General features: G+C 53.9%; 5 protein-coding genes across 5 annotated transcripts; 1 reads left to right on the top strand and 4 right to left on the bottom strand.

Moving 5' to 3' along the window:
* Nucleotides 1–3,976: 3,976 nt before the first annotated feature.
* On the bottom strand, nt 3,977–6,063 carry Z520_09602 (hsp7-like protein; the record flags this gene model as incomplete). The annotated part of the gene is made up of 2 exons (XM_016780096.1): nt 3,977–5,980; nt 6,037–6,063. 2 exons carry the CDS (start codon nt 6,061–6,063, stop codon nt 3,977–3,979), a joined length of 2,031 nt encoding a protein of 676 aa, XP_016628679.1.
* A 711-nt stretch (nt 6,064–6,774) lies between these two features.
* Z520_09601 (uncharacterized protein) lies at nt 6,775–9,735 on the top strand (the record flags this gene model as incomplete). Its single annotated transcript, XM_016780095.1, has 2 exons — nt 6,775–9,575; nt 9,651–9,735. 2 exons carry the CDS (start codon nt 6,775–6,777, stop codon nt 9,733–9,735), a joined length of 2,886 nt encoding a protein of 961 aa, XP_016628678.1.
* A 615-nt stretch (nt 9,736–10,350) lies between these two features.
* Z520_09600 (uncharacterized protein) lies at nt 10,351–11,329 on the bottom strand (the record flags this gene model as incomplete). Its single annotated transcript, XM_016780094.1, has 2 exons — nt 10,351–11,173; nt 11,250–11,329. 2 exons carry the CDS (start codon nt 11,327–11,329, stop codon nt 10,351–10,353), a joined length of 903 nt encoding a protein of 300 aa, XP_016628677.1.
* Nucleotides 11,330–11,788: 459 nt separating this feature from the next.
* On the bottom strand, nt 11,789–13,942 carry Z520_09599 (uncharacterized protein; the record flags this gene model as incomplete). The annotated part of the gene is made up of 1 exon (XM_016780093.1): nt 11,789–13,942. The coding sequence occupies one exon, from the start codon at nt 13,940–13,942 to the stop codon at nt 11,789–11,791; it is 2,154 nt and encodes a 717-aa protein (XP_016628676.1).
* A 526-nt stretch (nt 13,943–14,468) lies between these two features.
* On the bottom strand, nt 14,469–15,401 carry Z520_09598 (uncharacterized protein; the record flags this gene model as incomplete). The annotated part of the gene is made up of 1 exon (XM_016780092.1): nt 14,469–15,401. The coding sequence occupies one exon, from the start codon at nt 15,399–15,401 to the stop codon at nt 14,469–14,471; it is 933 nt and encodes a 310-aa protein (XP_016628675.1).
* Nucleotides 15,402–15,474: the final 73 nt, after the last annotated feature.

Genomic DNA, 15,474 nt, shown 5'->3' with positions numbered 1-15,474 from the left:
GCGATGGTGGGGGCAGTGGCCGCCATTCCAGTTGGAGGAGAGAGGGGAGCCGGGCAGCCTAGCAGCCTTGAAGGCCCCCGAGGGCATAAGGGCATAAGGGCATAAAGGCTCGAGTTGGTTAGAGGCGGCCGCCTCCAGTGTCTGCCATATAGGCCCCGAGAGGTCGCCTGCAGCACCCGCCGAGCCAACCCTGCAACCCAAAGGTACTGGGACTGCACCCAGGGTCCGACACGCGGACAAGCGAGCATAAGTGGCCACGATATCGTCACTGGGTTCAGGTGTCGCTCCAGCTGGCATTTCCCAGGATCCGGTGGCTTTTTTTCCTTCTGGCTGTCTCTGTGCCGGTAGTTTGGCAAGAGACAGAGAGTGGTTTTGACGGCAAATACTTGACAGTTGACTCGAGGTGCCAGTTCTAGTTGTCCTACTCCCTCTCCCTGAGGCGGATAGATCACAACGATGACCGGGAGCCGCGAGATCTCATGCGCTCTCGGTAGCAATTTCTCTTCTTCTCCGCTTCTTCCCTTTTCTTATAAATTCTTGGATGGCGCAGAGTTCTAGTGCAAGTGTGTTGAGGGATCGTGCATGAAGCATATCGCAGAACAGGGCTGAGAAATAAAAGACAAAAAAATTCTCACATACCTCGGACCCGATGTCGTGCGAGACATTACGCGCCAGATCTGACGGAGGCCGCGAATACATGGCGACGGTGAGTCGATGACTCGCTGGTGTGAGTAGGCGACTTGCTGAAATGTGAAGACAAGCCGAGCAGCAGGACAAACTGAGCGCGACTAAAGCTGAATGCCTCCAAAACTAAATCGAGGTCGGGAGCGGCATCGGCGGCTGCATAGTAACAAATTGACTTGTCGAGGAGATGGTGATACAAAGGTTGACAAAATCAATGGTGTACAAATGGAAAAGCAGCGACAACAGCAGGTGGTTGACTGGATTGATGCAAAGAACTTGCTCTGTAGAGACGGGAAGGTGGAGGACGGGAAAGAAAGGGAAGAAAAGGGAAGGGGGAAGTAAGTGGCACAAGAAGAGGGAGAAGGAGAGAAAAGAGGAGACAGACAGACAGACAGCCAGAGAGGCAGAGATGCGAGAAAAGGGACACTAAATGACCGTAGGATAGGCACAAGAGCAGACAAGCAGTGGGTTATTGGTTGAAATGGGGAAAGCCCAAGGTTAAAACGTTAACAAGAACCGAGAAAAGAGGCGTTTAGAGTACGTCGATGCGACGGCCGAATAGTAAAGTGGATAAGGTTGATAGGATGCGGGCTGTGGGCTGAGTGGGCGGTTTGGGCTGTTTGGCTGAGGGCTGAAGGCTAAGGGCTAAGGGCTACGGTTGCGGCTACGGGCTACGGTTTGACAAGCACAACTTGGGAAGGGGGGAAAGGAAGGTCAAAGGAAGGGGGGTCGAGCGTATTGTGTGGGTGGGCGCACCATGAGAGAATTTAGGAAGCGGGTTCTCGCTTGACCTTGAGTGGCACGTCTTTTTTTTTCCGGTCGATGGCACCAAACATACTAGGAAGTCGTGTGCGTGGAAGCGTACGAGAGAAAGGGAAAAAGAGGGTCGAAATACGGGGGAGTGTTTGAATACCCAGGTAGGTAGCGAGTAGGTATCCGTACGTGGTAGTAATTAAAAACTCAACACACAGCGAGCGGGAGGCGATTGACGAGATTGAGTTGGATCAAAGGCCCCGTCATCCTTGCAGCTTGATCCCCGGGTGGATATACGGCTAGGGAGAGGCGGAGAGCCTGACACGACTGGGAGTCTGGGACACCTTGGGTGGTGGTGGTAGGCTCTAGATTTCTCGCAGCAGACGAATAGGCGAGGGCTATGGACTGCCTAAGAGGGATATCTGGTTAAGCCGAATACCTACGAGTACGAGTACTGGGCACTAGTGACGGCCTAGGTAGGTGTTCAGGTGCCCAGGTGCCCAGGTCCTGGGCATCTAGGTACCGTACCTACCCAGGGAGGGAGCCTTGATAGAGAATCGAAAGACAAAAGAGTGGGCACCCCGGTACCAGGGAGCCGCCCCTTGAATGTTTCAAGGATGCTCAGTAATAAATACCTGGCTCGCTGGTACTCAGAAGGCATAACCCGAAGCAGTCATTAAGGCCCTGGATTCCTGCTGATTACTTAGTTGGGCTGGATGCATGCTATTCCTACTCGGTACTTCGTACGTATCTAGTATCAGGTGGCTCGTCAGTAGTGTTTACGTCTTCCCACCATCACCGCCACCATCATGATCACCATAATCATGATTCAGGCATATACTGGTCATCCCGGCCATCAGCTGCCCGCCGGCCACACAACTACTCGATGCGGTGATTTCTTCGGGTTTGCGGAAATGGGGACAAAGGAGGAGTGCCCGGTGCCCGGTGCCCAGTGCCCAGGGCCCAGTGCCCACTCGTATAGCCGGGCCCCCTATTCTTTGGTTTCCGGACCAGAGCCCACCTGCGATAGGCTCCACGGGGTCCTTGTTCCCTCATCCTCCCTGCGATACGAGGCACTAATTTCTGCTGTTGCTCGATATAATTTCTCGCTGATAATACAGGATTGCTATCGGGCAAATCACATCCCAGCGTGCCGGCCTCTAACACAGCTAGCCACGCAACCCGATACTCGTAGATACACAGAAGACAATTGCCCCTTTCCGTATCGGGCTCCTGCTTCTGCCTCTGTCTCTCTTTTCGCTCTTTTCTCTTTCTCTCTGGCCGCCTGTCTCGCAACCCTTCGACGTTGCTATCTCCACAATCACCTCCTTTCTTACAAGGGGCCCTACTTGTGCTACGGTTAAAGATGCCCGTATACCGAGTACCTCGTACTCCGTTCCGTGCTCCCACCCCCCTTGTTCCTTTCGTTCCATTTCTGCCCAGTCACTTGGCTGTCTTTCAACTGTCAATCTGTTTTGTTTTACACATGCAGGTCACACACTATGATTGCCTCCCGCCTGTTCCTCCGGCTGTCGCGGCTTTCGGTCTATGCTCGCGGGAATTTCCTCTCCCACGCTACCTAGGTACTTACTCCCTCCCGCTCAGATTCCGTGAGGTACTATAATTCCTCGTAGATTCAATGCGCGCTACACTCGTACATCTGCGTCCCGACCCCGTCGCCGTCCCCTGTCGTGTCCCCTTTTAAACGTACCCGGCTCTCCTGTGTCGTCAGCTTGTCTCCACTTGGACTCGAGTCAGCCTCCCTCAGAATCCATCCGCGCCTACTAGGTAGTCATATACGCCGAAACGGTCAAAGCTATACGCAGCAAGGTCCAGGGCCTTGTTCCGCGGTGATTGGCAGTTTGCTTATGCTATACTGAGGAGCCAAACAATTACTTCCCTCTTTCGGCATTCGCCTTCATTCCTCACCATACGGGCCCAACGGCTGCATTGCTGCGGACTTGTGGACTTGTCATCACTTACTGCTGAGAGCCACCAAAGCCTGTAATGATTAATCCGCGCCACAAACAAGACGGTGTACTAGGTAGGAGGGGAGATTTTCTTGTTTCTATTTTCACAAGGGCACCACACGCGACACATCCTCGTCCTGCTCGCCACTCCTAAAGCTGAGTAGTTCGTGTCATGCCCGGCCCTCCTCTACAGATGAATATTACAGCCGTCTTCCATCCTTTCGCCCACCAACCAAGTTCGAACAAACCAAAGCCCCCAGGTGTGCTCCGCTCCTGCAGTCATTCCCCCGGGCCAGCAAAGCATGTAATAAGATGTGACGCTCATGCTCCTTCCAACACTCATGCATATAAAGTCATGACGCAGCAGTAGTTATGTCCTCGTCAGCAACCCTTTTGTCCCTTCCCCAAGGGCAAAAATAATACACATGGAGAACTCTGCCCGCGATGATGGCAAGAATGTCGAAGAGATCGGCCAATATCCGGGAGAACAAAAAGAAGTCGAGTACAGGGATATCATTAAAATACAAGTTGCTTTTGGGGGCCCTTCATCTCCATCTTGGCTTCATCTTTCAGGGCTTCTGCTCACCACTCGATGAGCCTTGCTGTGCATCCCCGCCCGGCGGTGGCTGTTGTGACTCCTCGCGAGCCTTGTGCATCTTGTCAAATAGACTGAGAGCCGCAGTCTGGAGTTCGTCGATCTTGGCCTTCATCTCCTCGGCCGTGGCAGTGCCCTCGCCCGTCTGGTTCTTGGCAACGTACTCGCGGAGAGAAGCAATCTTCTCCTTGATCGTGTCGGCTTCGGCCTTGTCGAGCTTGTCCTCGAATTCCTTCAATGCCTTCTCCGTGTCATTGAGGACGCTGTCGGCTCTGTTGGCAGCTTCAATGGCAGCCTTGCGCTCCTTGTCTTGAGCGCCATATTTCTCGGCGTCGTCCACCATGTTCTGGATCTCAGCATCGGAAAGACCGGAGCCCGATGCAATAGTGATGGATTGATCTTTGTTGGTCGACTTATCCTTGGCGTGAACGTGCACGATCGAGTCGGCATCAATATCGAAGGTGACCTCGATCTGCGGAACACCTCGGTGTGCGGGAGGAATGCCAACCAATTGGAAGTTGCCCAACAGCTTGTTGTCCCGAACAAGCTCACGCTCGCCCTGGTAGACTTTGATCTCCACAGCAGTCTGGAAGTCGGCAGCAGTCGAGAAGATCTGCGACTTCTTGGTGGGAATGGTGGTGTTACGGTTGATCAAACGTGTGAACACGCCACCGAGGGTCTCGATACCCAGAGAAAGGGGTGTAACATCGAGCAGGAGAACGTCCATAACTTCACCGGCAAGCACAGCTCCTTGGATTGCGGCACCGATGGCGACAGCTTCGTCAGGATTGACAGATTTGGCAGGCTCGCGTCCGAAAATGCTCTTGACAGACTCGGTAACCTTAGGCATACGAGTCATACCACCGACGAGAATGATTTCTTGGATATCCTTTGCTTGCAGATTGGCATCCTTGAGGGCCTTGCGGACAGGTTCAATGGTCTTGGAGATGAGGGGGTCGACCATCTGCTCAAGTTGAGCTCGGGTCATCTTCATGTTGATGTGTTTAGGACCGGATGCGTCAGCGGTGATGAAAGGTAGGTTGATATCTGTTTGGATGGAAGAGGACAGCTCGATCTTGGCCTTCTCGGCGGCCTCACGAATACGTTGAATAGCCATGCGGTCATTGGATAGATCGATGCCGGACTCTTTCTTGAATTGCTGAACGAGGTGGCGGACAAGGGTGATGTCGAAATCTTCACCTCCAAGATGGGTGTCACCATTGGTAGACTTGACCTCGAAGACGCCTTTCTGGATCTCGAGGATAGAAATATCGAATGTGCCTCCACCGAGATCGTAGACCGCGATGATCCGATCGTCTTCCTTCTCGAGTCCATAGGCGAGTGCAGCTGCGGTAGGCTCGTTGACAACACGGAGAACGTTTAATCCGGCGATTTGACCAGCGTCTTTCGTGGCTTGACGTTGCATGTCATTGAAATAGGCAGGGACTGTGACGACGGCGTTCTTGACGGGCTTGCCAAGGTATGCTTCGGCAGTCTCTTTCATCTTTGCCAGGACCATACCTCCGATCTGCGATGGCGAATATTTCTCGCCGCGGGCTTCCAGCCAGGCATCGCCATTTGTATGTTGGACGATCTTGTAGGGGACTTCCTTGATATCTCGCTGGACTTCAGGGTCTGAGAACTTCCGGCCGATGAGTCGTTTGGTCGCGAAGAGGGTGTTTTCAGGGTTGACGACAGCTTGTCGCTTAGCGGCAACACCAACGAGACGCTCACCACCCTCGGTGAAGGCCACAACGGATGGCGTTGTTCGAGTGCCCTCAGCGTTTTCTATTATTCTTGGTTGTTTGCCTTCCATGACCGCGACGGCCGAGTTTGTTGTTCCCAAGTCGATACCAATGACTTGGCCCTTGACCTTTTCAGTCGTCTCGGGGGCGTCGGTGGAGGCATACCGCGAGATTATTGATGATCGAGGTGCTCGAATCTGGGAGAGGCGAGAGAACGGGGCAGAGCGAGGGAGCTGGTAGATTGATTAGAAGACGATTCGACAATGAAGCCTGCAGCATTGGCACTTACAGCTCTGGACAACCTTGAGGCGATCATGATGACCTTAGGTATAAGAACCAAAAGAGAACCAGCGAAGAAGGTAGGAGATGGACAAAGGCCTGAGAAAGGTGGTGAATTTGAAGATGAAGGGGGATGGGGATGGGTGATGGGACGGATAGATGAGCTCAGGATGCAGAGTAGTAGACGCAATACAAATGAACGGAGAAAAAATCTCTCTTCGGAGGCTTTCCCCTTCGCCGCAAGCTCGCGCGAGGCTTGGCACGACAGTCACAGAAACTCTCAGAAATTACTAGCCTCGCTAGGTACCTACTTGCCTACCTAGGCGTGCTAGCGAGACTAGGTACCTAGCGAGGCTAGTCACCTAGTATAATCTTTCTCGGAAAACATGCCGCCTTCGGTCAAGGCTCAGCCTCGTGGTGCCAGCCTCGTCCAATCGACGTCACGGGCCGGCACAATCCAGCGGCCCTTTTCTCAGTCCACAGTAATGCCATTCATATCACCCTCAAATTGCAGACAATTGCATTCATACAAACAGCCAACCTATAAAGCTTGTGACTCTATTGCTCCCGAGAGTTGCTGCTTTGCGGGCTTCGCCTTCCGAGCTTCTTCAGCTTTGCTCTGCGCGCTTACTACGCCCTCTGCTCTCCGCTCTCCGCTCTCCGCTCTGCGCCTTGATATTTTCAATCCGCCTCAAACATCGCCGAGCAATGCCACTCCCTTCCTAGATCCCTCATCTCCCGTCGCGAAATGACCGTACCCAGTCGCGAACTATGGCTCACTCCTGCAGACTCGCTTGTTACTCATTCTAAGTTCTACCCCACAAAGATCACGGTTTCCCACCACCAACTGCGACATTTCATCAGTTCGTCGGAGAAAGACCTCATTTACTATGTGTCATGTAAGGACGTATTTGTCCTCGACCTGGCAACCCAACAGAACTCGCTGATCGCGACAATACCCTTCGAGTCCCGATGTTTGGCTGCCGACCTGGGCTGGGTCTGTGTGGGAGGAGAACAAAATGGTGACTGCGCCTTCATCAAGGTCGAGAAGGACGAACATGATCGGCCGACGTGCTTTGGTCATGACATGCATATTGATTTGTTGGGAGGAGAAATAGTCAACGCCATGAGCATTCACACAGTCCTGAACCATGGCAAGACCCCCGACGAACCGGTAGTCTTGATCAGTAATAACGACAAGACCGTCAAGATCTACTCTCTGGCTCAACGACAGGTGCTGACGACTCTACCGCATCCCGTCCCAATGAACTTCGCCGCCTTGTCTCCCGACTCCACGATCCTTGCAGCAGTTGGGGACTCCGACCGTGTATACTTCTATCGACGACACCTGGAGGAAGACCGGGACATGATCGATGGTTCTTCCGGCAGGTACGCCAAATATCACTGGCAGATGTTCGCAAACCCGGCGGTGCCGACTGGTGAACCCGTCTATGACGACCACAGCTTCGCAGTGACCTTCTCACCTTCCGGATATCTCTGCGCCGCTTCCTCCCAAGGTGGATCAATCTCGATATTCGACATGCGACATCTTCTGAGCAGTAATGAAGCCGGTGAATCATCCATAATATGCACCTTCAGGTCGTCACGCCAAGCTTTGTTTGGATGCGTCAGGTCCATGACCTTTTCTCCCGCACCGTGGGATCTCCTAGTCTGGGCGGAAGACCACGGGAGAATAGGTGTCGCGGATGTGAGACAGTCCTGCGTTCGACGACAAATATTGGACCTCGATCGTCTAAAGACAGAGGAAGTCAAGCTCGAAGATGGAACTCCCGTCGCGTTTCGCAATATAGGTCACAAGGAACGGTTGATGCAGCAGCGTCTCGCACGGTTAAGAGCCATGCGTAGCTTGTCTTCCAGGGAGGTAGATAACGAGCTAAGCGCTGATGATCTTCTCAACGAGTCTGGGCAGAGGCCTAATCGCCGTGATCTGGTCAACTACGAGGGCTTGGATCTGGATGCGCACCAAAGATCGATTGATGAGGCGCTTGATACCTTGATGGACAACATGGGACTACCCCCAGCCCGCCCGGCCATTATCAACTCTTCTTCCCCAGGTTGGATTGCTGGGAGGTTAGCAAATGATGCTGCCTCACAGCCCCTAGGAACCGGTCGCCCGGTCGGTCCTCGCTCCCATGAACCGAGAAGGAGATCTTCTGTGGTTCTATCCGAGCCCAATCAAAGTCTATATCTCGATCTCAACCCCAACTCTCGCGCAAGGCTGTCTGCCTCTCCCGCGAGGATCGGCGACGACGAGGATCGGTCAGCTATGTCGACAAATACTTTAACTCCAGCCTCCGGGTCTGATTCACAGTCAGGACCCTCTTCTATTCCGCCGAACGACCCCTGGCATGTCATTCAAACAGCACTTGAGTCGACTCGGGTATCAGACTACACCAATCGCAGTCGGGCGCTTCTTGCTCGGGTCGAAGCCGCCTTGGAAGCTGAACGGCAACTTGGTAGCCAACTGGAGCGTCAACTAGCCGACGAGAGACAATTGTCACTCTTACTTCGGAGGCAGCTTGACAACCAACAGCGTCTACTCAGCGAGAACTCGAATCAACTTGACCAACTCCGGGTGGCAGCAAGGGAGTCAAATGACCGTATTGCGGCTTCATTGGAACGGATCGCACAGCAACAGCTGACCTTTGAGCAACAGTACTTACAACAACGGTCGCAGGAATTGCAGAGTGAGTTGAGAGTTGGAACGGAGTACTCTAGAAGACTGCAAAACGAGCGAGACCGGATCTTGGGTGGTGGTTCGGGAACTGATCAGAACGCTTCCACCCCTTCAGATTCGAGCTCAGCCCGGACTACGACGCTGCCCACCACGAATCTTAGAGCGTCCGGTCAGTCGGACAACGTTCCCGCCATCCTCACGGATTATTCCGAGTCCAGCCGCCAGAGACTAGCCCATATCGAAAACTTGGAACGACAGGTACGCAGAGCAGAGTCAAGAGTCGCTCAGGCAGTCCTTGACACCCAAGCTCTGGAAAACGCGATTCAGCACGACATGGGTGCACGATTCGCGGCCATGCAAAGCACCCTCAATGCGGCCGAAGCTCGATTAGCATCAATCAGAACTCGGACCGTAGCCAACCTCAACGAGGCGACCACGGCAAGCAACACTGCTGGCGCAGGTTCGTCTCAGAGAGAGCCCCTACTCATCAACCGGCCTTCGGTAGCCACCGCCGGCCTACGTAGAGGTCCCATGCCCATGCCGTCGGGTTCGCCAGCTCAGCGGGCCGGTGACAGTAGCGGTAATGAGGCAGGACGTGTCGATGTTGCCAGATCTGGCGTTGCCGGTCGCGTTCCCGATGCCGATATGCGCATGGCACGAATCATGTTTTTGAGTGGCGTGTCCGGAAACAGATCGATCGATGCCAACGGTAACTGGACGCCTCCAGCGAATGAATCGGGGTTGCACCGCGTTCTGGGTGCCGGTGGGAGGCCGATGCTTGTATCGGGAGGGCCGGGTCAGGTCGAGCTAGGCACAACGGGAATAGCATTCAGTCCGGATGGGCAATCCCTGTAAGTTAATATGGGCTACCTACTCAAGTGACTGAAGGTTCTTAGGGTTCTTGCTGACACAGTGGGATACAACAGGTACGCCGGTTCTGAAGAAGGAATCTTTGAATTCAAGGTCAACCTCCGCGACCGCATGGCCTTTCCTTCGTTCGAGGTGAGGTAAATTGAGACGAACGATTTGAAGGCTCGCCAGCATAATCATTGTGTATTGCCCACAAACCCAACCTCGCACGTCGATTACACCGGTCACTTTCGCGTGGGACAGATGGGAGATGACCCTCTCTGAAAACTGGTACCCGTTCTACATGATACGATTGGTCGATGAGTGGGAATGGTTGACATGCCCGTGATGTTTTGACGACGACGACGATGACGACGACGATGAATGCTACAGGGTGGTGGCAGTGGGAGAAGAAGGGACAAAAAAAAGGCAGTTTCCTGCTCGCATTTTCCTCCTTGTACTTGGCGATTGTTTCTTGGCCCGATGGCGTTCAGTGCGTTATGGTGTGTATCATTACATGGCTGCGCCAGCTACAGGGTAGCAGCAGCTTTAGTTTGGTAACACAGAACATAATTTACCCTTCTTTACATACGGCGCATCCTTTTTCACCTATTGGCACGGGTGTGAACTTGGAGTGGTTCAGGAGTGTTGGCGCCAGACATGTATACATTCTTCCTTTTTTTCATATGAAATATCCTACAAGCGTCTGTCGCCCGGCCTCCCTCATTCTACCAAGTTCAGGGCAGAAATCGAGAACTGCTGTGCGCATTCTTATTCTTATTCTTCCTTCTCCTGACCCTCGAGGAGCACCATGCCCTTCTCGCCTTGGAGTAACTCGTCCAGGGCCTTGACGCGGACCTGCATGACCCGACACAGGGTGTACTTGTGCTTGCTTTTCACAATCTTGCGGTGTCGATTGCGGCGCTTCTTCTTCTCTTTCAGGGTCATGGGCTGAGTCTCGATGCCCATGACGCGGACGCGGCACTCGAACAGCCTCTCGTCGAGGTACTGCGGTTCGCCCGTGCGGCGGGCGTCGTAGGATTCAGTCGACGAGGTTCCCGCCTTGAGCGTATAGTCCCGCGAGCCCAGGATGCTGGCCCGGTTAAACCGCAGGATGTCCCCCGGCGACACGCCCTTCATGTGGAACGGCAGCCGTAGCATGTCGCCTTCGGTCAAGAGGTAGGGGAACCGGTGGATGTGAGCTACCATGTAGTGCGGTTTTTGGGCGTGGAGTTTTGGGAGGAGCGTTTGTAGTGATCGCGAGACCACGAGGGGTCGGTCGAGGGATTGTGTGGTTGACGGAGATATTGTTGTCATCGTCGTTGTAGTAGGAGCAGGAGTCGATGGGGAAGGTGATTGTGTAGGCCCGGCGGATAGGTAACTAGGAGGAATCTCAGGCTGAGTGTTCTGGAACTGGGACACGGGTGTCGTGGTGGACGGCTGCGTCCTCGTCTGGTGAAGCTTTGCACGGAACGGGAGGAGAAATGTCGGCGGTGCCACTGCCACGGGCTTGCGAGGGATGTTCAGGGCACTCTGCACGAGCGTGCGCGACGAGACATGGTGAGATCTCGTCTGGTGAGGTTGGCGTAGAGATGATGTGCTGCCGTTGCGATAGTCAGTAGCTGGTTCTCTTTTTCCGGTTCTTCTCAATGGGTGTGGCGGAGGAGAGGGCTTACGGTTTCGAGACGGATGTAGGCACCCTCGAGGGCATCGAGTCAAAGATGCATTTGATCATGCGCCCGCAGAGGCGGCACATGTTGGGCGATCCGCTAGACGAAGTAACTGCGCGGCTGCTAGACAGTTTTGGGTCTTGGGTATTGTACAGATGCTAGATACCTAGATGCTCTTGATGAGCGCGGAGCAAATTGAGTTGGAGTGGAAGCCGGTCACGTGCCAGCAGCTCAGAGCTTGCTGCCCCAACTTGAATCCCGACCTGCCGAGAACTAGCCTTCGAGGCCATTTATTCTGTGCTCTTGGACTTTGGACTAATTAGTATCATTTCACCAGTACTCGGCTCGTCAGTAGAAGTGGTGATAAAAGCTTCCTAAGACTCACATGTCCGTCCACAATGCAAGAGACTTCCATGGAAATTCCAACGAATCATCACGAGATCGTCATGCTCCCAGAACGTTTCTCTCCTGGAATGGACAACGAAGGACCTCGACACCCGATCATCCCCAAGAAAGAGGAGCCTCACCAACGCAGAACCGTCATGTCAAACTATTGTAATGCGTTTCCGCTCCCACTTTGCAACCCAGGAGTTCAATAACATCTTGGCTTCATCGTCTTCGCCATAGGTGTAGGTTATGCAAAATCCAACCCTCAGGTATGTGTTCGACATTGTGGTAGACCTGACCAGAACAAGGCACACTTCGTCCCAGGACCTTTCTATCATGTCGTCGTGAAGTAATTCACTTTCATCCCTGACCAAGGCCAGGAGGTGTGCCATGCCACCGCCCTGCTTCAAGATATCGGGAAAACCTTCTCTCATAGGCTGTAGTATCACTGCTGGGACTCCCTCGCTGGATTCTTTCCAGTTGTCCATCCAGAACACCGATCCCACGTCTTCAGGCGGAAGGCCACAAGCAGGTACCGACTCAATGCATATCTCCCCAGCTTGCTCTATTCGAAGAACAACGTCGAGCAGGGGCCCTTCTATCGTAGCCTCCATAGAGTCGACGTGACCAAACTCTCGATCTTTGACCGCGCCATGGAGACTCGCTAATTCTGGATCGGGATCGAGACTCACCAATTCGGCTAAAAGTTGATCGGCTCTTAACGAAGATGGGTAGCCCACCTGACGAGGACAAGAAACCCATGACCAAGAAGGAGATTTGGTAGGCGGAGTGCGTTTCCTGGAGTTATACCAATCATGCCTCCAGCACAGTCCTCTCACGAAATCCTCCTTCCAAAGACCGGCGCAATAACTGGAATGCAGATTGAGATGTTGTTGGAGCTGGGAAGCCAGGCCAGAGATGGCCGGAAGCGTGTCGTCTGGTATGGTGAGGTCTCGACGCGTGTACTCCTCCACGAGGTCCCTCCACACTTTGAAAAGCTTGTCATTAGAATCTCTCGAGCTGCTTTGTCGCCGTGATCCTAATTGTAGCCACTGCTGCCGTAGTTTGTCCAAGCTGAACTGTTTATAGGAAGTCCTCCCTCCCCCTTCCATCGATAGTCCTCTCTTTGCACAACTAAAATGAACCTGATCGAACCCGAAAGAGATCAGTCTAGGGCTGAGCAGACTTTCTTGTAACGTCCAGCCTCGAAAATGTACCTTGTATTCCGGAGCGCGTGCGGAAGCTTCAAAATTAAGCTGGCCATCTGGAGAAAATCTGAGGTTGCTCAATCTTGCAAAGATGCTTGAGCCAAACCGACCTTTCCCAATATCGATACTTTGTCTGAATTTCCTGTGGGGCATCTCAAGAAAAGAGTCATTGCAGGCTGATGCCGCATCTGCTGAAATTGTGACGTGGGCACCGGCATAGACCTGTTGCATCTTGAGTGACTCGGTCTTCCACTCTTCTGGATCTCCTTGAGCGATACAAAGCGCATCAATCCACAAGTATTGTAACCGGAGAGACCGAGTGGTTTTGATGGCATCCTGGAACACGCGGGGGAGCTTCTCGACTGGGACTCCGGGTCCTTCGGCCATTTCCTTCAGATCCTGTGCTGTCTTGTTCAACATTTCGTGTTTGATAACCGATTGTGGCCCCCAACAATAGGTCAGGGCTGCATATTTGGTCCCTTGGAGAACACTGGAAGGAGCGTTGTCAATTATTTTGACTATGCCCTCCGTGTCCACGTCGAGAAGACGCTTTGGGATGTACCGCAAGCTTGAATCGCTATGGCACCGCTCATGCTCGTGCACACATTTCTGCAGAGCCTCGGATGCGAACTGCAAGCAATCCTCTGGGGCACCTTCTACCGTAATATTGCGCATGATGGGTAACCACGGTAGCTCACCTGCTATAGACGTCGACTGTTCCACAAAAATCTGGATTTTCCAATCGAAGACATCCCATGAGCAGCTTTTCTGCCAGCATGAAAGCATTCCCGGCACGTCATCCTCGAGGCATAGCTCTATACGTCCAATCCAATCTTCGTCTTGATTAGGCTTGTATTCCTCGACCAGGGCCCGGACGGCTTCTGCGATAATCCAGCACCGATTGCATCCCTTCTGTGCAGCTTTCTGAACCTCCGCACAGCTGACACCGGCAAGAAATTCACACAGAGATTCACAGTGGCCGCAGGACCAAATATCGCTGCTACCGCAAGGGGACTTTTCTCCAGAAGCTTCCCTCAATGCCACGTCGTGTGAAGGTTCATCACCAGGTATTGGTCCGGCAGACGGAAGCTCTCGAGACTCCATCCTATTGCGTTTGATTGACCGTAGTTCCGAATAGGCGCACGTTTCTCGTTGGGATTCGAACGCTGGCAAAGGGGTCGACACGGCAGTTCTCCTCAAGTTCTGTTGAGGCTGTCTGAACAGCGCTATGTCAAGACGCAGTTGGGAGAAGCGAGTGCCTATGATAGGACCAGGGCACAGCTTTGTTGGCTGGCGACTATTGGAGGGACCAACGGCCAACTAGATGGGGGCCATTTGCTCTTGCAAACTACCGATTGTAAGGCTGACGAGTCACAACGTACAGAGTACTCGTAGAGAGACGTCGGACATCCCATGGGTCCAGTCATGTACACATTGGAGGCTCGACTTTGACAATATGACTCTGAATGGAGGTAGATGTTAGGGATGCGAGTGGACGTGGGAGGAAATGAGATGCTTTGTTTAATTCTTTCCCCTCCCCTTTGTACGAAGACTTCCCCTAAACCTAACGCGCCACAACTTCGCAAGTCTGTCCTGCCTGGTCCTCCGCTCCTCGCTCCCTGCGTTTCACCTACTTCGGGGTGAAGTATTCATCAGCCATTTCCACGACGCCCCTGGGCGGGCGGCCCAACAACTGCCCAAGCAGGGGATCCACGACCTCACCCTCGCCGTGGGCCAGACCCACGAACCAGCCGGCCCAGTTGTTCTCGAGCCAGTCCCAGGCCTCGCGGGGCACGGTCCCGTGTTCCTTGTGGTACAAGACAGCCTCTTCCTTACCGGAGAAGCGCAGATCCACCTTGCGGCCGGTGCGCTGTTCGACGAGCTTGGCGATCTCGCTGACGGGCGTGGACCTTGGCCCGGTCAGCCGCAGCGTCTGCCCGATGTACTTGGTGTAGTCGGCCAGGATGAGGGCGTTGCCCTCGGCGAGGTCGTCAATGTCGACCCACGCGATCGACGAGTCGTTGGGCACCACCCACTCCACGGGCTGAGTGTCGCCCTTCTTGAACTCCGTCGACACGGCGGGACCGGCGTAGTAGTTCCACACGTGCGCGTACAGCCCTTCGCGCACAATCACGTAGTCGACGTCGCGCTGCTGTGCCAGATAGTTGACCGTGCCGATGTGGCCCTGTTGGATGCCGATGACGCTGTCCAGGCCCGTCTCGCCGCCGAACATCATGCTGGTATAGATGACCGTCTTGACACCCGCATCCCGCGCCCTCTCGATCGCGTTCTTGTGGTATTCGACCCGCTTGACGCCCGCGTCGCCGTGAGACACGAGGAACAGCACGTCGCCCCCGACAAAGGACGACTTGAGCGACTCGGGGTCCTCGTAGTTGCCTTGGCGGACTTCGATGCCGTACTCCTTCGCGATGGCCGGGACCCGATCCGGGTTTGAGGACGAGATGATCAGATCCTCCGGCGCGATCAACTGCTTTTCCAGAATCTTTCGCAAGACTCGAGACCCCAGCTTTCCGCTGGTGCCGGTGAGAATGTATCGAACCATGGTGACGATGATGCGTATGATGCTGATGGAGACTGCAGCTTGATTGTTTGTTGTTCGCACAGAGGAGGCTTGG

This window comes from Fonsecaea multimorphosa (genome assembly GCF_000836435.1).
Source record: "Fonsecaea multimorphosa CBS 102226 unplaced genomic scaffold supercont1.25, whole genome shotgun sequence".
In the NCBI taxonomy this organism is placed as follows: domain Eukaryota; kingdom Fungi; phylum Ascomycota; class Eurotiomycetes; order Chaetothyriales; family Herpotrichiellaceae; genus Fonsecaea; species Fonsecaea multimorphosa.
The sequence above is the reverse complement of the archived record's forward strand: the minus strand, read 5'-3'. Positions and strand labels throughout refer to the sequence as shown.